At 34.2% G+C, this 27,894-nt stretch overlaps 1 protein-coding gene across 1 annotated transcript in view; it reads left to right on the top strand.

Moving 5' to 3' along the window:
* Window positions 1-27,894, top strand: part of LOC145254614 (uncharacterized) — a 1,033,347-nt gene that overhangs the window by 211,502 nt on the left and 793,951 nt on the right. Inside the window, exon 2 of the mRNA XM_080113229.1 lies at window positions 10,169-10,367. Within this exon, the coding sequence (XP_079969355.1) occupies window positions 10,228-10,367 (140 nt within the window). The 5' untranslated portion in view covers window positions 10,169-10,227. The remainder of the gene's footprint in view (window positions 1-10,168; window positions 10,368-27,894) is intronic.

Below are 27,894 nucleotides of genomic sequence, written 5' to 3'. Positions count from 1 at the left end.
TACAACTACAGCTAATACTTCATTGTAATACAACTACAGCTAATACTTCATTGTAATACAACTACAGCTAATACTTTATTGTAATACAACTACAGCTAATACTTCATTGTAATACAGCTACAGCTAATACTCATTGTAATACAACTACAGCTAATACCTCATTGTAATACAGCTACAACGTAAACCTCATTGTAATACAACTATTATTAATTCCAATTATAGTACTCAAAAGACTTCAACCTGAATTAGCGCCCATACTTACAAAACTGTTTAAACGTTGTCTTAAGGAGAATAGTTTCCCATCTCCCTGGAAAATCTCATCAGTATGCCCTGTATTTAAGAATTCAGGTGATCGCTCATCCCCCTCTCAGTACAGGCCAATAAGTCTCCTGTGCGTCATGAGTAAGTTGCTAGAATCTGTGTTAAATACAGAAGTAATCAAACATCTCAACAAAAATAACCTTCTTAGTGACACTCAATATGGTTTCCGTTCTGCTAGATCTACAGCAGATGTCCTTACAGTTATATCGCATAGGATTAGCAAATCTCTCGACGGTGGCAATCTTTCTAGGGCAATTGCTCTTGACATATCTAAGGCCTTTGATAGGGTATGGCATAAAGGTTTACTTCATAAGATCGCTAGCTATGGTATAGCTGGAAAAGTCTTCTCAATTATTAAATCATTTCTTTCTGATAGGTTCATAAGAGTAGTAGTTGAGAGGCAAAAATCAGAAGCTCACAGTATTAATGCCGGTGTCCCTCAGGGATCCATCCTGGGCCCAACTCTTTTCCTGATCTACATTAATGATCTTCCAAATCATATCCTTACATCATTTGTAGACATTTATGCTGACGACACTACCATTTATGGTACCACATCTAAGACAGTAAACGACCAAGTTCTCTCCAATTCGCTCTCCTCTGATCTTGAGCACGTAGTACAATGGGGAAAGGAGTGGCTGGTTACTTTTAATGCATCTAAAACCAAGCTTCTCTCTTTACATCATCAACTTTCTAATTCACATTTGTCATCAATTGAAATGAATGGCTCTCGTCTTCAGGAGGCCTCATTACTCCTGATCTTAAATGGAACACGTATATCAAATCTGTTGCCAAGGCCGCTGGAAAAATGGTGGGATCTTTCTATCGATCCAGTAGATATCTCACTGCTGATGCTATTCTCTACCTATATAAGAGCCAGGTACGTCCAAGGATGGAATACTGTTGCCACATCTGGGCAGGAGCTGCTAGAAAGGACTTGTCCTGCCTTGATAGAGTTCAAAATAGACTTCGTAGCCTCGTAGGAGATGTTCTTTTCTCCTCCTTGCAACCTCTATCTCACAGAAGAGATGTTGCGAGTTTGTCTCTGATGTATCGTTATTTTCATGGAAAGTGTTCAACTGAGCTTCAATCTATGGTCCCCCCTCGCCAAACTTTCACAAGATACACTCGTCTAGCTGTAAACACTATCAATAATTTCCCCAACTCTTTATCTGTGCCTAAACCTAAACGTAGATTCCATGAACAAAGCTTCTTTCTTAGAACTGCACGCCTGTGGAATTGTCTTCCGTTTTCCTGCTTTCCGGCTGACTACAATATGTTTGTGTTCAAGTCTAAAGTAAATAAGTTCTTGATGAGCCGTTCCATATAAGTTATTAAATTTACCAAATTTTCATTACTATCGATTACTATATTGACCAATTTCTACTGTACAATCTTTAACCCTTATCCTTGAGTGGCCTCTGGGCCTTGATAATGTGGTGATGCCTTTGTAAAAAAAAAAAAAAAAAAAAAACTACAGCTAATACCTATTTGTAATACAACTACAGCTAATACCTCATTGTAATACAGCTACAGCTAATACCTCATTGTAATACAACTACAGCTAATACCTCATTGTAACACAGCTACAGCTAATACTTCATTGTAATTCAACAACAGCTAATACCTCATTGTAATACAACTACAACTAATACCTCTTTTTAATCAAGCTAATGCTTCATTGTAATACAACTAGAGCTAATACCTCATGGTAATACAGCTACAGCTTATACCTCATTGTAATACAACTAGAGCTAATACCTCATTGTAATACAACTACATCTAATACCTCATTGTAATACAGCTACAGCTAATACCTCATTGTAATACAGCTACAGCTAATACATCATTGTAATACAACTACAGCTAATACTTCATTGTAATACAGCTACAGCTAATACGTCATTGTAATACAACTACAGCTAATACCTCATTGTAATACAACTACAGCTAATACTTCATTGTAATACAACTACAGCTAATACCTCATTGTAATACAACTACATCTAATACCTCATTGTAATACAGCAACAGCTAATACCTCATTGTAATACAGCTACAGCTAATACGTCATTGTAATACAACTACAGCTAATACTTCATTGTAATACAGCTACAGCTAATATGTCATTGTAATACAACTACAGCTAATACCTCATTGTAATACAACTACAGCTAATACTTCATTGTAATACAACTACAGCTAATACTTCATTGTAATACAGCTACAGCTAATACCTCATTGTAATACAGCTACAGCTAATACATCATTGTAATACAACTACGGCTAATACCTCATTGTAATACAGCTACATCTAATACCTCATTGTAATACAACTACAGCTAATACCTCATTGTAATACAACTACAGCTAATACTTCATTGTAATACAGCTACAGCTAATACATCATCTTTATACCGCTACACCTAATACGTTATTGTAATACAACTACAGCTTATACCTCCTTCTAATACAACTACAGCTAATACCTCATTGAAGTAGAACTACAGCTTATACCTCCTTCTAATACAACTACAGCTAATACCTCATTGAAATAGAACTACAGCTTATACCTCCTTCTAATACAACTACAGCTAATACTTCATTGTAATACAACTACAGCTTATACCTCCTTCTAATACAACTACAGCTAATACCTCATTTAAATACAACTATAGCTAATACTTCATTGTAATACAGCCACAGCTAATACTTCATTGTAATTCAATTACAGCTAATATCTCATTTATATACAACTGCAGCAAATACCTCATTGTAATACAACTACAGCTAATACTTCATTGTAATACAACTACAGCTAATATCTTATTGTTATACAGCTACAGCTAATACTTCATGGTAATGCAATTACAGCTAATACCTCATTTATATACAACTGCAGCTAATACCTCATTTAAATACAACTACAGCTAATACCTCATTGTAATACAACTACAGCTAATACCTCATTGTAATACAACTACAGCTAATACCTCATTGTAATACAACTACAGCTAATACCTCATTGTAATACAACTACGGCTAATACTTCATTGTAATACAACTACAGCTTATACCTCATTGTAATACAACTACAGCTAATACTTCATTGTAATTTAATTACAGGTAATACCTCATTTACATACAACTACAGCTAATACCTCATTGTAATACAGCTACAGCTAATACCTCATTGTAATACAACTACAGCTAATACTTCATTCTAATTCAACTACAGCTAATACTTCAGTGTAATACAACTACAGCTAATACTTTATTGTAATACAATTACAGCTAATACCTAATTTTAATACAATTACAGATAATACCTCATTGTAATATAACTACAGCTAATACTTCATTGTAATACAACTAGAGCTATTACTTCATGGTAATTCAACTACAGCTAATACTTCATTGTAATACAACTACAGCTAATACTTCATTGTAATACAACTACAGCTAATACTTCATTGTAATTCAACTACAGCTAATACTTTATTGTCATACAACTACAGCTAATACTTCCTTGTAATTCAACTACAGCTAATACTTGATGTTAATAGAACTACAGCTAATACTTCATTGTAATACAGCTACAGCTAATTCTTCATTGTAATACAGCTACAGCTAATACCTCATTGTAATACAACTACAGCTAATACCTCATTGTAATACAACTACAGCTAATACTTTATTGTAATACAATTACAGCTAATACCTAATTTTAATACAATTACAGATAATACCTCATTGTAATACAACTACAGCTAATACTTCATTGTAATACAACTACAGCTAATACTTCCTTGTAATTCAATTACAGCTAATACTTCATTGTAATACAACTACAGCTAATACTTCATTGTAATTCAACTACAGCTAATACTTCATTGTAATTCAACTACAGCTAATACTTCATTGTAATTCAACTACAGCTAATACTTCATTGTAATACAACTACAGCTAATACTTCATTGTAATTCAACTACAGCTAATACTTCATTGTAATACAACTACAGCTAATACTTCATTGTAATACAGCTACAGCTAATTCTTCATTGTAATACAGCTACAGCTAATACCTCATTGTAACACAGCTACAGCTAATACCTCATTGTAATACAACTACAGCTAATACCTCATTTAAATACAACTACAGCTAATACCTCATTGTAATACAACTATAGCTAATACTTCATTGTAATACAACTACAGCTAATACTTCATTGTAATACAACTACAGCTAATACTTCATTGTAATACAGTTACAACCAATACCTCATTTTAATACAACTGCAGCTAATACCTCATTGTAATACAACTGCAGCTGATTCCTCATTTTAATACAGCTAATACTGCATTGTATTACAGCTACAGCTAATACTTTATTGCAATACAACTACAGCTAATACCGCATTGTAATACAACTACAGCTAATACTCCTTGTAATACAGCTACAACTAATACTTCATTGTAATACAGCTACAATCAATACCTCATTTTTATACAGCTACAATTAATCCCTCATTGTAATACAGCTACAGCTAATACTTCATTCCAATACAACTACAGCTAACACTTCATTTAGTGAATATTTTGACAAAGAATTAAGGATTGGTGTATTTTGTAGCTTGGAATATATCTGTCTAACACTTATCGTTGGCTACTTTTGACCTTTAATGTTATTGTTTATTTTTAGCTAATTACATCAAGTGGCTTCATGTTTTGTCTGAAGCGATGTTCATAAGGAAAATTAACGGAGAGGAATTTGGTTTTAACCATGTCTTGTAAAACGAAATGTCGATTTCACGGAAGAATCAAACATATAAGCAAACCTCATTTTTCCTGCTTATCGAAATACGTAATTCTTAATTTGATTTTCTGACTTGATGAGATAACAACAACGTCAGCATCCGTATTGAAGATAATGGCCACCTTGATAATGTTGCAGACCAAATTGTTTGTTGATAACCGTTAGTTTGCTCAGCAGCTAAGCTTTTCCTTTCATACATTAGTTTAGAAAAATACACAGATGATATTTATGCAAAAGCCGAATTCTTACATGAACAATTTCTGGCAGTATTTTTATTAGGGACTCATGCCCCCACCCCATACACACAAACTCTGGAGACCAAGAAAGTTATCTCTGCAACGAAATTAATGTGTTAATGAAATTCATGAACTTGGGAAATATATCACACGACAGTAAGATTAAAACACCAAATTCATATCAAAAAGAGAAGAACAGCAGCTTTTGTAACTGAGTTCTATGGATGCGTGTGAGAAAATCAGCAGCAGCCAAAGGATAGCTGGTTAGTGAAAATTCTAGCCGTAGCAGCCGTTAACGCACGTATGCAAATTAGCAAGTGTGCACGAACTTGTGTCACAAGAAAAGGAGAGAAAGATACTCTATATGGCCAAAAAAGGGAAGTGCATAAGATTAACCTGTAAATTTGAGGACAAGAAAGCACTGGCGCCAGTGCGAGATGGTGGGGGAAAGACTTTTAAAAAGCACATATATGTATGAAAGGACTTTTGCAAGATAATGAAATGCGTTGCTTTGGAAGAACCACGAATAAATGCATTTAATTTGGAAATTTTATAAAAGGTGCCGAGTCAGATTTTTATTTCTTTCCTATTTATTTTTGTTTGTTCCTTTGCGATGAAGTATCAGACAACGTGCGGGTTCGAGTGGTTGAAATGCAACAACACGGTTAAAGTGTAATTGTGCACATTACAGCTTTAAGTGAACAACAATTAAAATTAAAATTATTTCTCAAACTGTCCATTCTAGGGATCGCAATGGATTTGAGCCTCACCTGGTGAAAGGGTTCACCAAAAGGTAATGAAAACTCTGATTTAAAAAAAAAAAATTGTTCAGGAATTTTTATCTACTTTATTTAGTCAGATAACATATATGTGATGAGAATAATGGAAATAGTATTCAGACGAGATAGAGAGATAAAAAAGGAACAAACTAAATTATATGTTCATCAACGTTTCGTCTTTATTTCGAGACTTCCTCTGGATGAATGAAATTCAAAAAACAAAGTACAAATTTTTGAAAATATATTTTTGATGTGATGAAATGCATGACCTTGTTGCATTTCAGGAACGAAAAAAGTTGGAGGAAATTCCAAAAGGGAGGGGGCATAGCATTGTGAAAGAGAGCAGTATTTTTTTGTAACGTCATATAGCCGTTAATATATTTAAAAAGATATGATACAATTCATATTCTTTTTGGAACAAAAATGTCCGTTATAATTAAAATATGGATGTGTAACTGAGATGAAATGAGTGTATTTTTGTTATGTAATTTATTGACTTAATTATTATAAAGATACTTTTGTAATCAGCAAAAGCTTAATGAACACAGTAGATATCTCACTGCTAATGCAATTCTCTATCTATATAAGAGCCAAGTACGTCCAAGGATGGAGTACCTTTGCAACATCTGGGCAGGAGCTGCTAGAAGCAGCTTATCCTGCCTTGACAGAGTTCAAAATAGACTTCGTACCCTAGTAGAGGATGCCCTTTTCTCTTCCCTGCAACCTCTTTCTCACAGAAGAGACGTTGCAAGCCTGTCTTTGCTTTATCCTTATTTCCATGGTAAGTGCTCGTATGAGTCCCAATCTATTGCCCCCCCCCTCGCCAAACTTTCACAAAAAACATTCGTCTAGCTGAAACCACTATCAATAATTTCCCCTACTCTTTATCTGTGCCTAAACCTAAACGTAGATTCCATGAATAAAGCTTCTTTCTTAGAACTGCATGCCTGTGGAACTCTGTTCCGTTTTCCTGCTTTTCATCTTCAAGTCCAACATGAACAAGTTTTAGATGAGACATCCTCTTAAGTAATCCAATTTATCAAATTTCCACTACTAACGATTACTACATTTTCTATTGACTACTGTACACTCATTAACCCTTATCCTCGAGTGGCCTCCGGGCTTTGATAAGTGGTTACTACTTAAAAAAAAATTCTGTAACAAAATTGCCGATGTATGTGTAACAGCAGCGACAACATATACAAATGACCAAGCCATGGCACAAGATGACGTCACAGCAGAGGAAGAGAAGAGAAAGAAAAAGCAGAGAGATTTGGAACCACGTGGCGAGTGACTGGGAAACGAGTGCCAGCATATGGAACTGGAAAGAACGCGTTGAGATGGCAGAGTTTCGTTAAACACATGCCAGACGAGAGGAACTTAAAAAAAAAAACAAGATGCCGGCGTGGTTTGGAAAGTACTGTCAATAAATACCTTTTGTTAAAACAGAAAAAAAAGGAAATATTTTTTTCTAGCCCAAGCTCGGATACTTTTTAGACAAGCCTCGTAAATAACCCGTAAAAGGTTGATATGCCATAAAACAAAACAACCAAACCATGCATAAATATTTGAATATATAAAGAACTTTAGATATAAATACTGTTTCTAAATTTTTGAGATGAGGATTGGTTATTCATATTCTCATGATTGTCATTTTCGCAATGTTTCGGTCAATGTAATCTCTGACAGAAACATTCCCGACTCTAGATACATGTGAAGAAGGTTGGAGGTTACATCGACCGAAACGTTGTGAAAATCACACTCGAGTTGAGTACAGTAGTCCAAATAATACAAATATAAAATTTTTTAAGAAAATGGATTCAACATTAAATAATCCAAAAAGGGTTGATATATCATTAACCAAAACAACCAACAGACTAAACCAAATGCCTTCAACAGCAAATCAATATCTCTATCTCTACTACTAGCATGGATGCCTGGCGTTGCCCGGGTGTTCGGAGGTCTGTGTTGAGCAAAAAGAAAAAGTAATAGTAGGAAGGCAGGCTTGAACCCGTACTGCGAAGGAAGAAAAAAGCGGGAAAAAATCATGACGTTTTTGCTGTTACGTACGATCACTGCCAAACCGGAAATGACGTAGGTTTAAATTAAGGCTAGACAATCGAAAAGAGGGGATGACTTTCGAAAATATCGGCGATAAAAGAGACACCTCCCTGAAGAAAAGTGCCCAGTTGAGGGTGAAGAAATTAATGTTTTTAGTCAATTTTTCGGTATTTGTCATCTGAAGGGTTGAGCTTCAAAACGATACTGATCTTGTGGAAATTCTTCGCCTCTGTCGAAAGTTTTAGGCAAACATGCAGTCATACATACATACATTTATGTATTGGTAACTCAAATTTTCGACCCAAACCGATTAAAAAGCTTGCCCTATCTCTGAATACCCTTTATGTAAAATTTTAAATGTTTAGACCAGAAATTTTCTGAGTAATGTTGTAGAGACTGCAGAGGTAAATTTTTTTAAAAACTTTGACCCCTATTATGATCCCTTCACATGTATTGTTTTGAGCTCAAATCAAGTTATTAAGTTAGATCCATGTCCAAGGAACCTATATCTAAAATTTCAATTGTTTATACCCAAAATTCGCAGAGAAGTTTGGTAGAGTTCTCAAAGGTCAAATTGTTGAACTTTGACCCCTCACCAGCCAAATTTTTGGCCGAAAACTGATTACAAAGATTTTCCCAAAGCTCAATACCCTGTATATCAAATTTCGAGTCTGTAGACTAAAAATTGACAGAATTATTGCGTAGGGAAATGTATATAGACACACAGACAGACAGATACACAGACACGTTCACTTTTATAGACATATAGATAGATAGATTATATTAAAGGAACTTTGTCTGTGTATTTGTGTCTGTGAGTTCGTTTCCTATGGATTCGAAAACGGTTGGGTCAATTTTTATGAAATTTCACACGGAGGTACTTTATGTGCCTTGCAGTGTTCTTAGATAGATTTTGTGTTGGAATGTTTTCAGTAAGCATTGATAATCAAAATAATTTGATGAAGCAACAGGCGATCAAAGTTAACATCTTACACAGCCTAACATCACAAGTGCATTTGAGAAGTTTTATTAACACACAAGCCGAAAGACCCGACATATAAAATCAAGAATAGGGTCTTTGATATGATAGGGGTGCGTTCAAAATGTTAATATTTCTGTTTGAATAAAAAAATTTCATGAAATTAAATTTCACAATGATACTTGACTATTTCATTTTAAACTTCAATTCAAACCATTATCACCGCACAACCAGTAATGCCAGGCATATAAAATCAACAGTAGTTTCTTTGATATGAAAAGGCCGCATTCAAAATGAATTTTTCTGTTTGGAGCACAATTGGAGCATGATACTTGACTTTTGCATTTTAAACTTTAATACAAGCCATTATATACAAAAATAATGTTATAAAATCAATAGTAGGTTCTCTACAGTGCAATGTAGACTACAATATATTGTGAGCTTAGTCACTGTGAGAGGCATGTGAAGCTTCCTCCAGGTGCATTATGATGAGTCCCCAATTGGAGCAGGCAATCAATGGATTTGATTGAAAAATGGGCTATTTCGTCAATTTTAATGATAATAAAAAATATGGGAGTGTGAAACATTCGTTGGTCATCATTCAGTCTCGGCAACGTCGGGTCTCCCTGCTAGTGCTACAATAAAAATGGTTGATATGCTGTAAAACAAAACAATAAACTTTAAAATGTGAAGTTTTGATAATAACCACGATTCATATGGATTTATTTTTGTATGGTAAAAGTTTGCACTTGAACAAAAACGAAGTCTTCATTTTGTTGTTGGTTGCCTTGCAGGCTTTTTCTCTTGACAAATTATACGGTAATAAACCCTCTTAATATTTTATATGTTTATCGTTGTTTTAAGTGATTTAACGTGTTTTAATCAATATAATTAAAGTAATCGTCTTTTTATCTGATTATCTTTTCTCTTTTCTTTTTTTTTTTTTTTTTTTTTTTTTTTTTTGCTTTTTCTGCAGAGTTCTGAGATTCGCTAAGTGAAAAGATTTAACAAAAAACAGGAAGGACCTTTGCGTAGATGAGAAAAATGTCACAGAGGAGAAAAGGAAGTATGCCAGGAACAAAAACGGAAAATAAGGCAAATGTTTTCTCAGAATCGGAAAGCCAAGCTGAGCCACATTTATCACTGCATGTCACTTCCGGCAATCAACTGATTGGGTAAGAATGAGTATCTCTTATCAATGTTCTTATCAACAATTTTAGTTAAATCTACCACAAGTCTATCCCACTTAGACAGGGTTAAAAAAAAACATCTACAACCTAATTAGATCCCACACTATCAACCAAACCTCAACCCCTGTCCCATCGCTGCAATATTGTATCCTTGTGTCTGTTTTACAAGTATTTTAATGGAATGTGCTCTGACAAATCCATAGCACTTGTGTCCTCTCGGAGTAAATACACCAGATTAACCTAACAAGCAGCAAAATTCCACCCTTTTAGAGATCTTTAGATGCTGGAGAGCTTTCAACTGTAATAATTTTTTCCCTCAAACTGCTAGTCTTTCGAATGTCCTCCCAGTCTCCTGCTTCTCTGACTGTACCCACATACAGAAGTTTAAATGGAATGTGAACATACATCTTGCTGTCCAACTCTCCAGTCTCCTGTTAGACAACATCCCAAGTAGTAGCCCTTTACGTTTCAAGTGGAATATATTGAGGTCAAAAAGAATTAAAAAAAAGAGTTAAATAAATGAAAATGCATAAAAGTACTCCACTTCTCTCACCCTCACCGTTTTTTTTCATCATCTAAAGCAGATGCAGATGAAACGTGTGCACCATGACAAGATAACTATTTTATTAGTTTACTTGTTGGCCACCTGGCGTTGTCCGGTCGTAAAATATACATAAATATTGTATTCTAATACATGCAGATTTCTTTTTTCATTGTTATAGAGCCAATGCTTTGTTGATTATTATTCAATATCGAAAAATGATTTCAAAAGTTATAAAAAAATATGCCTTGGTTACCATCCACTAAAATCGAACCCAGAACATTTAGTGATCCAGCTTTAGTCGTTATTTATCTCTCCAGCATGGTTACTGTCTGAACTATGGACAGATGGATACGAAAGGTTAAAAATGAAGCGCCTTTGAACTATGGATGTTTAATTTTGCGTATGCGTAAAAGTAAGAGCAGGAGCAATGTTTTCTTCAACTTATTCTGCCAAGGTCAACTATTTTGTTTTCAATTTTGACCCTTTATCAGCAATTTTTATTAGCTAAAAGACAAATCGAAAATGTGCTACAGTTCTAAATACCCTATATATTGAATTTCAACTCTGCAGACCAAATTTTCATAGAGGAATTTGGTAGAGAGTTTTCGCACACACAAAATGAGCAAGGTCACTTTTATATATATATATATATATATATATATATATATATATATATATATAATAGAGAGAGAGAGAGAGAGAGAGAGAGAGTTGAATAATAAAGTTGTTGCCCTAAAAACAACGCTGCAGCTGTATTTTAAAACTTTTATTGAAAAAAATCAATTCAGGTAACTTGATTATGTAGTGGAGCTGACACTTATTCAATGTAGCCGCCTTTAGCCTCAATCACTGCTTCAATACAGGTCCGGAACTGGGAGCATGCCTTTTCCACAAGTGCCGGCAGGAGCTTGGCAAATGCTTGGTCGATGGCAGTGATCAGGCTGGCTTTGGTGTTGTGAGAGGTCATATTGGTGATGTTCTCAATGTATGACCAAACAAAGTGGTCCTGCGGGTTCAGGTCAGGAGAGGAAGGAGGGTCAGTGAGAGAAGGGTACAAAGTCATAGCACTCCTTCTGAAGCCAAGCCTGGGTCTCTTTAAACTTGTGGGCTGGCGCCGAGTCCTGCTACCACACCCAGGGTCTTCCAGTGGCCACCTGATTAAACCAGGAAATCACTACACTCTTCAGCACATCTAGGTACACTTTGGTGTTAATTTTCAAGCTGACTTCGAAGATGTGAGATGGCATGATGTGGCCTCACTTGAAACTACACGAAAGACCATATCTGTGGCCAGAAACTTTGTTTTCATCATCCTGGGCATGTCCCTGTTATTCATGGTAATCCAGCGATGCATACTGAGGGTGTTGGCAATGGTCCTGTTGTTATAACTTGGATCAGTAGAGAGCAAGAGTAGTACAGCAGCACATCTTCGATCTCGCTCGTTTAACATTGTGTCACTTTTAGACATGATGGAAGGCTCTAATTGCTCTTGGGATTTGTCAACTAGTAGATGGTCTGCAACAAAGAAAAGAAAACTGGTGAAATCATGTCGTCTTTTCTAGGGCGAGAGTTTCATCATTCCACCTTTTTTTCATCTTAAATTCTACTCAATCATTCAAAATGTAGAAACTACGCATAAATAGAATTAAGTCTAATAGTTGGTTGGTTGTTTTTGTTTTACGGCATATCAACCCTTTTTAGGTTATTTAATGCCAAATCCAAAGATTTTGAAGAAAATTTTTTTAATAGAATATATTTGTTGTTTTCAAGTCGGTTTCTATTTAACCCATAGTTGGGACCCTAACAGGTACTACCACTCCGGGTAAGAGTGGACCTGGGAGCAATCGCAATTAAAAGGTGGCTCCACACTCCCCAAAAGCCCGCATACTGGGGCCTCACCACTGGATATAGTTTAAGGTCATATCCAGGACCCGAAAGCTTAATAGTGAAATGAAACCAATCATCTAATAAGAAACCTTAACAAATGAATGAGTATTTAATTAATGAGTATTTAATGAATGAGTATTTAATTAATGAGTATTTAATGAATGAGTATTTAATTAATAAGTATTTAATGAATGAGTATTTAATTAATGAGTATTTAATTAATGAGTATTTAATTAATGAGTATTTAATTAATGAGTATTTAATGAATGAGTATTTAATGAATGAGTATTTAATGAATGAGTATTCAATGAATGAGTATTCAATGAATGAGTATTCAATGAATGAGTATTTAATTAATGAGTATTTAATTAATGAGTATTTAATTAATGAGTATTTAATTAATGAGTATTTAATGAATGAGCATTTAATGAATGAGCATTTAATGAGTGAGCATTTAATGAGTGAGCATTTAATGAGTGAGTATTTAATGAATGAGTATTTAATGAATGAGTATTTAATTAATGAGTATTTAATGAATGAGTATTTAATTAATGAGTATTTAATTAATGAGTATTTAATTAATGAGTATTTAATTAATGAGTATTTAATGAATGAGTATTTATTTAATGAGTATTTATTTAATGAGTATTAAATGCATGAGTATTTAATGAATGAGTATTTAATTAATGAGTATTTAATGAATGAGTATTTAATGAATGAGTATTTAATGAATGAGTATTTAATTAATGAGTATTTAATGAATGAGTACTTAATTAATGAGTACTTAATTAATGAGTACTTAATTATTAGTATTTAATTAATGAGTATTTAATTAATGAGTATTTAATGAATGAGTATTTAATTAATGAGTATTTAATGAATGAGTATTTAATGAATGAGTATTTAATGAATGAGTATTTAATGAATGAGTATTTAATGAATGAGTATTTATTTAATGAGTATTTAATGAATGAGTATTTAATGAATGAGTATTTAATTAATGAGTATTTAATTAATGAGTATTTAACTAATGAGTATTTAATGAATGAGTATTTAATGAATGAGTATTTAATGAATGAGTATTTAATGAATGAGTATTTAATGAATGAGTATTTAATTAATGAGTATTTAATTAATGAGTATTTAATTAATGCCTGTTTTTCAAAAGAATGTGTAAATTAGTTAATGTTCATGTAGTCGCTCGCATATCTATGACTGAGTATGTTAAGAAGTTTTAATGATTTTTAAGTAGAAAAGGTAGGCTTTTAATATCAATAGCAGAGCGAGAAAGAAATTCAATTTTATAGGCATATAGATAAGTGGTGATAAGCAGCAAGGTTGTACATTTAAAGACAAGAATAGATTTAAGGCCCGTAAAATTGATACTGGAATTGTCTGCAAGGTCCCGTGGCATAACAGATAATTGCTTGTCAAAATTTAGTTCTAAGTAAAACTCTCTTGGAGGTTGAAGGTTCAATCCTCAGTGCTAGTGATACTAAGAATACAAATGTGACTTACTTTCTGCCTTCTCTATTACCCAACCCTAATAACCATTCAAGACCGGATAAGACACAAAAACTGCATCCAGTGAAAAGTGTGAGTAACCCCTTAGTTACCACTGCATCCCAGATCACTCCGAATCAAGTAGTTATGCTACAAAACCCAACCAGAGTTTAAATTTTAGCCAGATGTACAGACAGATAGCTGAATGCCATTTATTAATATATTAGAACTTTTCACCCAATTATTATAACTTTGCAATTGAATTACTTGCAATAATTGAAATAATTGAAATGAAACACTAATTGATGAGACATGGAAAAACTTATTGATAAAAACAAATTAATATGAAAAGGAAGACAAAACCATTTGATATGAAAATAACAAAGCCATTTGATATGAAAATAACAAAACCATTTGACATGAAGATAACAAAACTATTTGATATGAAAAAGACAAAACCATTTGATATGAAAATAATTTAACCATTTGATAGACAAAAGACCTAACAATTTGATATGAAAAAGGCAAAACCATTTGATATGAAAATAACAAAACCATTTGATATGAAAAAGACAATACCATTTGATATGAAAATAACAAAACCATTTTATATGAAAATTACAAAACCATTTGATTTGAAAATAAGAAAACCATTTGATATGAAAAAGACAAAACCATTTGATATAAAAATAGTAAAACCATTTTATATGAAAATGACAAAACCATTTGATTTGAAAAAAAACAAAACCATTTGATATTAAAATAACAAAACTATTTTGTATGAAAATAACAAAACCATTTGATATGGATAAGACAAAACCATTTGATATGAAAATAACAAAACTGTTTTGTATGAAAATAACAAATCCATTTTATATAAAAATAGCAAAACCATTTTATTATGAAAATGACAAAACCATTTTATTTAAAAATAATAAAACAATTTGATATGAAAATAACAAAACCATTTGATATGAAATAAACAAAACTATTCTATATGGAAATAACAAAACCATTTGATATGAAAATAACAAAACCATTTGATATGAAAATAACAAAACCATTTGATATGAAAATAAAAAAAACATTTTATATGAAAATAACAAAACTATTCGATATTAAAAAGACAAAACCATTTCATATGAAAATAATAAAACCATTTGATATTAAAATAACAAAATCATTTGATATTAAAATAACAAAATCATTTGATATGAAAATAACAAAATCATTTGTTATGAAAAAGACAAAACCATTTGATATGAAAATAATTTAACCATTTGATAGACAAAAGACAAAACCATTTGATATGAAAAAGACAGAACCATTTTTTATAAAATAATAAAACTATTTTATATGAAAATAAAAAAAAAACATTTGATATTAAAAAGACAAAACTATTTGATTTGAAAATAAGAAAACCATTTGATATGAAAATAAGAAAACCATTGGATATGAAAATGACAAAACTATTTGATATGAAAAAGGCAAAACCATTTGATATGAAAATAACAAAACTATTTTGTATGAAAATAACAAAACCATTTGATATGAAAATAGCAAAACCATTTTATTATGAAAATGACAAAACCATTTGATTTGAAAATAATAAAACAATTTGATATGAAAATAATAAAACCATTTGATATGAAAAAAACAAAACCATTTTATATGAAATAAACAAAACTATTTTGTATGAAAATAACAAAACCATTTGATATAAAAATAGCAAAACCATTTTATTATAAAAATCACAAAACCATTTGATTTGAAAATAACAACACCATTTGATACGAAAATAACAAAACCATTTTATATGAAAATAAAAATCCCATTTGATATGTAAAAGACTAAACTCTTTGATATGAAAATAACAAAATCATTTAATATGAAAAAGACAATACCATTTGATATGAAAATAACAAAACCATTTTATATGAAAATTACAAAACCATTTGATTTGAAAATAAGAAAACCATTTGATATTAAAATAACAAAACCATTTGATATGAAAAAAACAAAACTATTTTGTATGAAATAAACAAAACTATTTTATATGGAAATAACAAAACGATTTGATATAAAAATAGGAAAACCATTTTATATGAAAAAGACAAAACCATGTGATATGAAAATAACAAAACCATTTGATATGGAGAAGATAAAACCATTTGATATGAAAATAACAAAACTGTTTTGTATGAAAATAACAAATCCATTTGATATAAAAATAGCAAAACCATTTTATTATGAAAATGACAAAACCATTTGATTTGAGAATAACAAAACAATTTGATACGTAAATAACAAAACCATTTGATACGAAAATAATAAAACAATTTGATATGAAAATAACAAAACCATTTGATTTGAAATAAACAAAACTATTTTATATGGAAATAACAAAACCATTTGATATGAAAATAACAAAACCGTTTGATATAAAAATAGCAAAACCATTTTATATGAAAAAGACAAAACATGTGATATGAAAATAACAAAACGATTTGATATGAAAAAGAACACAAAACCATTCATACAGAGATATGTCGTCTTGACTTAATAACCAATATTCCTATGTATTGCCTCTCCACAATGGCTGGATGTAAAACAAGGTTAGTTTTAAAGTGCGTGTGTGTAAGGGGTGAGTATACAGCTTTCCAAAACGTGGCATTCTAGATTGGGATAATAATAAAATTTCACCAATCAAGGATTTAATTATTTGCTAAAATATTTTTTTTTTAATTTATAAACTAGGCACAAGGCCATCAAAATTGTAGAGAGTAGCTCATACTCTTCCTTTCCTACTCTTAACTCGATGCATTTCGACCCATTCTTCCAAGCCCTGTTCTTTTCAGTCTTCTACCCTTTGTTCACCACTTTCATTTCAGCAGTTACCACAATACCATATTTACTCTACAAACTGCTGACATAGAATATCACCAATAGTTTAAAATGAATTTTATTTAAACAGTTACAAACATTTTTACACTTTCATTCTTACTCAACAGCCATAGGTATTTCTTCTCTTCCCATTACAGCTAGGTTAGATATACAGTCAGTGTAACATGAGGCTAAAATTCAGCTCCAATGAGGAGAACACTCTGGATTGTTAAAAGAATTGCTGTGAACAAACCCATTACTGACCCATTATCTTTCCTCAGTAGGAGATGCCTCAGGCAGCCAACAATAAACTGATTCCTCCTCCAGGAGAAGGCAATGCCTAGGAGAGTACCCTCTGAGGATCAAGCAGAATCATGCCTCATTATGATCGAGGAATCCAGACTCTGAACAAGCCAGATCCTAGTGCTGGAATGTTGTAGGTAAGGGCCAGCATTAGACAAGGTTCAAAAGAGAGTCACCAACCTAATAGTTCCCGTACTATTAGCTAGGTTTTAACCACTGTCCCATCGGTGAAATGTTGCATCCCTTTGCCTATTTTACAAATATTTTAATGGTAGGTGCTCGCAAAAACTACAAGCCCTAATCTCGCCTCGACGTAAATACCTCTGACAAACATGCAAGCAGCAAAATCCCACCTCTACACAGTAGAAATCCCTAGATGTAGGAAAGCCTTGTGCTCTAATAGTTCCTTTCCTAGGACTGATAGACTTTGGAATTCCCTTCCGAGTTCCTGCTACCATGACTGTAGTGACATGCAAAAGTTGAAGTATAATATAAATAGACATCTTGCTGCTCAGCTCCCTATATAGTACCCCTAAAAATTATGTCCCAGATAGTAGCCCCCTACATTAAAATGGCAGTGTGCTTTGTATGGGGTGAAAATGCAATAAAAAAAAAAATCAATGACCTCCCAAATCATTCTTTATTCATTTGTTGAAATCGATGCAGACGATACTACTAACTACGGCAGCACTTCAAAAGCCAATAAAGATCAGGATTTTGCAGATTCTCTCTCCTCTAACCTGGAGCGTGTTGTACAATGGTCTATAAAAATGGCTAGTTATATTTAGTATATCCAAAACTTCTGTCTTTTAACCACTAATGCTCAGATGCCCATTTTGCCCCAGTTGAAATGAAAGGCTTCAACAAACTTCTGGAACTAACTTTTATCCCTGACCTGAAATGGAATCAATTGCCAAAATCACTGGAAAGATGGTGGGATCCTTCTACTACTCCAGAAAATGCAATCCTCTACCTGCATAAGAGACAAATACATCCTAAGATAAAGTACTGTTGCCACATCTGGGGTGATGCCCCTAAAAGCACCTATTCTTGCCTTGACAGAAAACTGTCTTCAGAATTCAGTGAGTAAAGACCTTTCCACTACCCTACTCCCTCTTTCTCACAGAAGAAACAATACTCTATCGATACTTTTATGTTTCATGGATGACATAACAAGAACAATCTACTCTGTGGGTTATATAAACAGTTAGTTTAAAATTCCATATAGTTTTTCAAGGGTGAGATAAGGCTTTTGAAGTTTGAAAGATACAGTTACAGAAGAGTGGAGGTTGCATTGGATGAAAAGTGAAAATGACAGCACGATTAGAATCGCATTCCTAATAATTCCAATTATACACTCTAGAATTACTAATACTACTAATAAGTATAAATATATAAATTGCAAATTATTTGGATTATTGCATAGAATTATCATGTATTCATTATGTTTCTGAATTTTTGAGATGAGGGTTGATGCTTTGTATTATTTCAATTATTCTGACTATTATTCTCATAACTTTCGGGTCCTGGATATGATCTTAAACTATATCCAGTGGTGAGGTCCCAGCTTGTGGGCTTTGGTGAGTGTGGAGCCACCCTTTAATTACCATTGCTCCCAGGTCCACTTTGACCCGGAGTGGTAGTACCTGTTAGGGTCCCAACTATGGGTTAAATAGAAACCGACGTGAAAACAACAAATATATTCTATTAAAAAAATTTTTCTTCAAAATCTTTGGATTCGGCATTAAATAACCCGAAAAGGGTTGATATGCCGTAAAACAACCAACCAACCAACCATAACTTTCAGCCAATGTAACCTCCAACCTTCTTCACGTGTATCTATCAAACTCATGAATCTTTCTTTTGAACTTGGGAATCTGTATAAAATTTTGAGCGGAAACAGAATCCTTTATTAGATCAATTGATGGAAACGTGCTCTCATTCTGTCAGCCATAAGTGTTTCAAGTAATTCACAATTGTTTTTTTAGTATCACTTGTGATATTCATCAAAGAAGCAAGTGGCCACGCGTTTGTGCCTTGTGTGGCTGTACAAATGATAAATAAATAATCAACACTCACCTCAGACGCGTCCTTATGTCCACCTGTCCTGCCGGCTGAGAAAAAAAAAATCAAAGAGATCCAAGATGGCATCTGTGATATTTTAAAGCCCTCGATCTTGCACAGTTCTCATATGGTCACACATGATACATCTGCTAATGAGGCATGCTCGGACACAATAAAAGCAGGTCACTTAGAGGAGTTAGGGTAAAGCGTTCAGACCTACGTACAGTGAATAGCGCTCTGTGTGTTTCTTTTTATTTTGCTTCAAGCTATTTTCGGCCATTTTTTTTTTTCAGTCAAGTAGTGTTGGGAGATAAAAAGGATTGGACACTCATTCTGTCAACCATAACTGGGTAGAAATCTTAACTCACAATTGTATTCTTAGTATCGCTTGCACAGAAGATTGAACTTTTAACTTACAGAAGAGTATCACTTAAAACTGAATCTTACTGCTTCATCCATTATGCTTCTGCTCTTGTGGAATAATACAAATTATCCATCCTTGTCTCCAAAATTAAGATAATTCCAAACTGTTTCTTAAATTGGCATCAAAGTTGACAGAAAGAACCGTTGGTATGCTGGTTTCCATAAAAAAAAAGGTAAGTCAATATTTATTAAAAAGAAAAGGAAGCCTTCATGCACAATTCTAAGCCCATATTCTTTGAAAACCTCCTGCTCATTCCCCTCGGCTGTGGGCAACATAATTTGTCCCATATCCTCTCATCTCGGACCTTTTATTTGAAACAATTATAATTTATTAAAATAAAAGTGTGTTATTATTTATTTTTCTGTCTATAAGTAAACAGAAGTTAAAAATTCAACGCTCTGACCCCTATCTGACATCAATTGAAATGAATGGCTCTCGTCTTGGGGAGGCTCCATGTTTTGACAAGCTTCTGGGTTTGACCTTTACTCCTGATCTAAAATGGAACACTTACATCAAATCCATTGCCAAGGTAGCTGGGAAAATGGTGGGATCCTTCTATCGATCCGGTATATATCTATCTGCTGATGCAATTTTCTACTTATATAAGAGCCAGGTACGTCCAAGGATGGAGTACTGTTGCCACATCTGGGCAGGAGCTGCTAGAAAGGACTTATCCTACCTTGACAGAGTTCAAAATAGACTTTGTAGCCTAGTAAGGAATGCCTTTTCTCTTCCCTGCAACCTTTGTCTCACAGAAGAGACGTTGTGAGCCTGTCTCTGCTTTATGGTTATTTTCATGACAAGTGCTCGCCTGAGCTCCAATCTATGGTCCTCTCTCACCAAACATTCACGAAAAACACTCATCTAGCTGAAAACACTATCAATAATTTGCCCTACTCTTTATCTGTGCCTAAACCTAAATGTAGATTCCATGATCAAAGCTTTTTTCTTAGAACTGCACACCTGTGGAGCTCTTTTCCTGATTGCAATATGGTCGTCTTCAAGTCCAATATAAACAAGTTCTTGATGAGCCATTCTCCTAATTTACTAAATTTACACTTCTAATGATTACTATGATATTGTCCTCTTTGACTACTGTACACCCTTTAACCCTTATCCTCGATTGGCTGCTGGGCCTTGATAAGTGGTGATTCTTTTGTAAAAAAACAAAAACAAAAAAGACTACTCATTTTTTTTTTTCATAAAATTGGGGAGGGGGACGAGTGGTAGCATACATGAGTCATCGAAGAAGCAATTGCATTTTATTGATGATCTGGATAAGCGGATCAAGAGAATTTTTCCCTTTCTTTAATGTTGTGAGATGCAGCAGTTTTGGATCTTTTCGCTCACTTCTCTGACAAAATGGATCATAAAACAAATACAGGAAAGCATTTAAAAAAAAAGTGATCAGATCATAGATTTTAGTCATATTTATAAAATCCTGCTTGATCAAAAATCCAAATGTATTGGTACAACGAAATTAAACCAAAACCCTTGAGAGATGACCTAGAAATAAAGAAATGATTTGCTTAAGAAGTAATATACGATTACAAGTCCGGATATGATCATAAAGTCATATAGAAACTCCCCAACATTGGGAGCTTTGGGGAGTTTGCAATTATTCCTTTAGTTACTATCCCACCCAGATAGAGTCATACTATCTACAAGGGCCCCATGGGTTAAATCGAATTTAGGTACTTATACAAAATATGGACCATATTATTTTTTTAGATAGTATTTTCAAGTTAGATTTGATTTTTACAGTATCTTTTGTTTATTAAATTGTTAGATGAAAGTACAGAACAGTTACAAAACTCCCTTCTCTCTATATTAAAAACGGGTTTCTAAATAATAAAATGCTCTCCTCTCCCTATGTTAAAATGGATTTTTAAATAATAACATTATTATTTCAGCATGGTCCATATTCTGTAGAAGTAGTACCCGCTTTTGTCTCTGGCATGACAGTAAACTGCCTCAAATATCCTTGGGCAATGCGTTTATCTCTACCAAACCCTTAAATACATCTTTCCCAGCACTTTTTGATTTTTTGTTCTGCCTAACCCTAACCCTAACCCTAAACCCTATCAGCTTTCTCTCTTTCATCCCCTTTATCTAACGTTGCACCCCCAATTTGGGATCATTGTGGAGTATGGACTCATTTTTCAGTTATTGTTTTTACTACATTCACTCAGACCCGGCATGACTAGTGAATGACTCTCATTTATAAGTTGAATAGAATGTATTAAATATTTGAAAATACAGTGTTAAGAACTTGAACCATGAAAACTTTTATCAAAATTATCTCATATCAGTTATATTAATAACACAACAGTTTTTTTTTTAACTATATCTTGTTAAAATAAACTGTTACATAAGAGACACGTGATTAACCATACTGAATCGACTATGACTACAAAATTCCTACAGCTACATACCTAGAAAATGGGGCTATTAACCCTGACATAGTGATATGGGACAAGAACGAGAAAGTGGCAACCCTAGTTGAAGTAATCGTCCCTAATGATGCAGGCCTTAACAGAGCATAGAGGGAGAAAATAACAAAATACCAAGGACTTAGGTACATGAAAAGAAACTGGAATCTTAAGAAGGTATTAATCATACTAGTCATTATAGGAGCAACCGGGTTAATGAAAGAGAATTTCAAAATCTATCTGGCAAATATACCCGATGAACCAAGTGCGAGAGTAATACAAACAATTTCACTTGGAGAGACAGTTAGAATCTTAAAAAGATCTCTCGGTTGGAGTAACTAAACTAGTGGGAGAATGTTTGGCATCCAGTAGAATGCCCCATCCCCAGCAAAATCAAAGTGATAAGAAAATTAAAACAAAAGGGAAACCAGCAGTCTCCTATTTCCGTAAATATTATGTTTCTAAAAATTTACAATTGGTTAATGGATTTGATTAAAATTTTAATCATAATTCGTTAGTAATATTATTCCCTAAGCTTCCTTGATAATTTAATTATCTTTATAATTTGTGTAAATCTACTTTCAACTAAATTCAAAAACTCAAAACCTTAGAATAAAGAGCTAACCCTCCCTCTTTTCTTCCTGCCCAAAATACTTTTCTATGGCACAATCGCGTTGACACACCAGTTCTCGCCAGATCACCAAAGTTAAGCAATGTTGAGCCTGACCAGTACCAGATGGGTGACCATTTGAGAAGGTTAGGCGCTGTATGTACCTTCTGGGAAGGTTGGGTGTCGTGCCAGCACCCTCACCCCGTAAAAAAGAACTCCTAGCTACAAAAGCATCTACAAAGTTGTAGATGACCTATGCCAGGAGCTCAAAGGCTATGGATGGATGGAAAAAACACTTTTATACCTGAGAAAGGTTGAAGCTTACATCGACCGATACGTTGCGTAGATAACACCCAAGAAGAGAATAATTATGCGATTAATCCAGATAATTCAAAATTAACTCGATTTGGCATTAAATAACCCTAAAGAGATGATATGCCATAATGCAAAATAAAACCGAGTTTTTTTTCCCCCCGTAAAGAAACCAATGAGAGGATTTGCAAGAGAAATTCCGAAAATCTTCAATAGAATTTAACTAGATGAAGCTAAACTAAGGATTTTGTTTAATTATCTAGTGAGGGTGGCTTTCTAAAACATGACTTCTTTCCTTTAACAAGTCATGACTAATAACACCCTACTTTCATATCATTCAAACTCTTCAGCTTTATATTCATAGACAATATAAACTGGAAAAAACACTTTGAGGATATTGCAAAGATTGCTGCAAAGACGGTGAGTTCCATCTACCGTGCTAGAAAATTACTCACATCTGAGAGTATCCCGTATCTCTACAAAGCCACCATTCGCCAATGCATTAAGTATTGTTGCCATATCTGATCTGGTGTATTCAATAGTAATCTTCCCCTCTTAGACACAGTCCAAAAAAGAGTCTCCAATCTAACAGGTTCCGCACTATCAAGCAAGCTCTAATCGCTGTCCCGTCAACACATCCTTTTGCCTTACAAGTATTTTAATAGAATGCTCTGATAAACTCATTGCATTTATACCCCATCGACAAGCCTATTTATCAGCAAAATCTCACCTCTTCACTGTTGAGTTGTCTAGATGGCAGAAAACCTTCTATTCTGATTAGTGTTGGGGGCGATTAATCGGGAATCAGAAAAATCAGAGCTTTTTAGGATATCGGAATCGGTATTGGAATCGTAAAAATTTGAGCCTATTTTCTGATGCCAAAACCTATTCCATTAATTATCTTTTTTATTTAATTTTGGTTTAAGAACTATCTTCCACTGCTTGTAGTAATAATAAAATAAATATTTATTGATTTAAACTTCCAGTAAACTTAAATCTCTAGATCACCCCTGCCACAACTGTGTTTTTACGTTTGAGAAAATACATGCACATTTAAGATGTGTTTTTACAGTAATCGGGACAAAATAACATTTTTATGGTTAAATATTTAGAGATTTATAAAGAATAGGAATTGGTAATTGTATCGGAATCGGTAATTGTATCGGAATTGGGAAAAAATATTGGAATCATCCCATCACTAATTCTAATAGTTTCATCCTTTGGAGTGGTAGACTTTGAAATTCCTCCCCTACTTTCTGATTCCCTTATTGTCTTATATTGTACTAGAAAGCAGATCTTTTGTTAAGCTGTCTGTTCTGGCCACGTATTCCAAAAATTACAATTTCTTTTCATTGATATTGTCCAGCAGACTTCAGCATGGCCCAATCTTCTCCAGAACCCATTCGCTTGTACGTTTGTCCACCCAGCTTACACAAAGAAGTCTATGGTCGCACCATAATTCAAAAGCAGCAATTCTTCTCTTGTCGACTTTTTTCAAGACCCAACATTCTGCTCCGTATGTTGATATTAAGAATACCAAATATATCTCCTTAGTGAGATAATGAAAGTGGTTTGAAATGTCTGTTATTCCATACGTGCCGAATATCTACATTTCCCCACCTCTCTGTGACCCATGAAGACAGAACCACCTTAAAACTTCAAATACGTATGTCCCAATTTAATAGAATTTAAATCCTATCTATAAGATACTAATTCTAATTCCAACATTTCAGCTTCTGCCAACTATATTTGGAGCTGAGAGGGAAGGGAACGGAAGGAAGGGAACGGGAGGAAGGGAACAGTAAAAAAAATAATAGAGGGAGTTGGATAGACGAAAAGAAGTTAGCTAGAGACTGGGTTAAATAGCTGATGGTAATAATGGTCTCTGTACACCGTGAAAGCTATCCGGTGCAGAAAACAACAAAAATGTAGAAATAAGGAACTGCGTGCAACTCCAAAGACAGTGGACATTTATATATATAAAAGCGAAAATGTGTGTGTGTATGTTCGCTTTTTGTGTATGTCCAAGAAAGGCTTTTTTCCGAGAAGTGGTCGGTCGGCTCACAACTTCTTAAAACTTTTTCATATAATAAAAGTGACACTAATTCTGGCGGTATTTTTCCGGTCGCGATCGCCGGAAATGTCCGAAAGCAATCAGATTTGATCAATGTGGAAATATTTTCTTTATATCAGACAATTGCTATTCAATTTGGACAATCCCCTTTTTATGGGGAACTGGTCCCCCCCCCCAACATCTTGGAAAAATAAAAATAAAAAAAAGCGTTCCCGCAGTAAATGAAATACTACCCCGCAGTCAAAGTTGACCTCATTAAGTCATTAAAACGTGCACGTGCCAATTCTAAATAATTAAATAAATTCAAACATGTTACCGTTAATATTTCGCTGTGGCCCAATGGTTAACGTCGCACGTTTTTTTTTCACACTTTAATTTCCAACTTTGCCTCAAGGGTTCGGGTTCGATCATCATACTTACCTACCAAAACTTGTTTTTTATTTAACCCCCCCCCCCTCTCAGAGTTTTGATTTACCCAAAACCACACACACCTCCAAACATCCGGGCAACGCCGGGTACCCCCTGCTAGTTAAGAAATAAAAACTGCATGAAAATTTAATCCGAGTGTTGATTGTTGTTTCTTGGGATGAATCTTCTTTGCAACTTTTAAAGATCCATCAATCAAGATCAACAGATGAATGAAGGTATGTTCCCCTTTTGACCTAATATACGAGGGGTGTGCAATAAGTAATGCCCCTGACCCACTTCCCATAGCAGTAGAGCAACAAAACTTGGTACAGTTTTTATTCTTTCTTTACATAGGAACCACCCAGAGTTATGCATTTCTCCCATTGTTTGATGCAGCTCTGGAAACCGTTTTTGTAGAACACCCCAGGTTGGTCCTCCAACCACGATGTGACTTCAGAAATCAAGGCTGCATTATCTGGAAGACGCTTTCCTTTCAAAAACAACTTCATGGCTGGAAAGAGGTGAAAGTTAGAGGGTGCAAGGTCAGGAAAGTAGGAAGAATGGGGGAGGATTACATAACCACATGCCCATGCTTCTGCTCTGGCGACATGCGAGTTGTGGACTGGAGTGTTGTCCTGCAGGAGAAGGGTACCTTTGCTGATCTTGCCCCGCCTCTTGATTTTGATAGCTTCCCTTAATTTCCTCAAAAGTGAAGCATAATAGGCTCCTGTAATTGTGGTATCCTTTGCCAGGAAATCTGTCATCACTACTCCGTCGTGGTCCCAGAAGACTGTGAGCATGACCTTGCCAGCGGAAGGCTGCACCCTTGCCTTCTTTGGAGGTGGTGAGTCCAAGTGCTTCCACTGCATTTACTGAGCTTTGGTCTCTGGATCATAGTGATGGACCCAGGTTTCATCCTGTGTAAGCAGTCTTTTGAAAAACTTTGACTCATCATCTTGGCACATCTCCAAATTCATCCTCGAGCACTCGACGCGTTCTCATTTCTGGAATGGTGTGAGCAACCTGCGAATCCATCTGCCAGACACCTTATGCATATGCAAATGGTCATGAATGATAGTTTCCACAGACCCTGTACTAATCTTGACACCTTGGGCTATTTGGCGAATAGTAATGCGCCGATCTTCCAAAATGGCAGCCTCAACTTGACGGACAGATGCCTCATCAATGGCAGAAGGGGAGGGAGACCAGGTCTTGGAGCTGCTTCCACAGACTTCCGGCCATGTTTGAATTCACGATGCCAGCATTTTACAAGGTCATATGATGGAGCATTATCACCATAAGTTTCTTTCATTTCATCAAAAGTCTCCTGTGGTGTGCGTCCTTTCAAATACAAAAACCGGATCACTGCTCTACATTCAACAGGCTCCATTTCACATCTGACTCAGTTCAAACACCTGTAAAACAGAAACTACAATTAGTTCAGAGCTGTGATTTGCCACATAACCCATAGAGATATAAATCATTGCACATGCAAAATTTCAGCTAGATCAGACAACTGGAAGTGGGCGAGGGACATTACTTATTGCACGCCCCTCGTAACCCTCACAGAAACTGTTATTCATTATTTTGTTAAAGACTGTTGCATATGTTATTGTCCCATCAATGTACTGTAGTTGAATCTGTTATACATATACTTGCATCCATGAACACTTTATATACAGATGCTGCTAGACAGTCACACTCTATTATATATATAGTACGGCTAGACATAAAAATATAAATATATAGACATTATAAAGATAACTATGTATTACAGATACACCCACCCTGGTATGCAACAACTGTATTGAAATGCAAAAGTTAAAATATAATGTAAACAAATATTTTGCTCCTTACATGGTCCCAATTAGTAGCCCCTTATGTTGAAGTGGCAGCATTGTTTAGGATAAAGAAGATTAAACAAAAAAATAAATAAAATAAAAAATAACAAGCGATATCACCAGAAGAAGTTTGGATATGGATTGATTCCCTTCCCAAATCAAAAATGTAGACTTTGCCGAATGAAAATGACCGGATGTGATTGATTACTATTTGTTCATTTTTTTTT

This window comes from Euprymna scolopes, chromosome 3 (assembly GCF_053919585.1).
Source record: "Euprymna scolopes isolate OS-2025 chromosome 3, ASM5391958v1, whole genome shotgun sequence".
In the NCBI taxonomy this organism is placed as follows: Eukaryota; Metazoa; Mollusca; class Cephalopoda; order Sepiida; family Sepiolidae; genus Euprymna; species Euprymna scolopes.
This window is presented reverse-complemented; position numbering and strand designations above follow the sequence as displayed.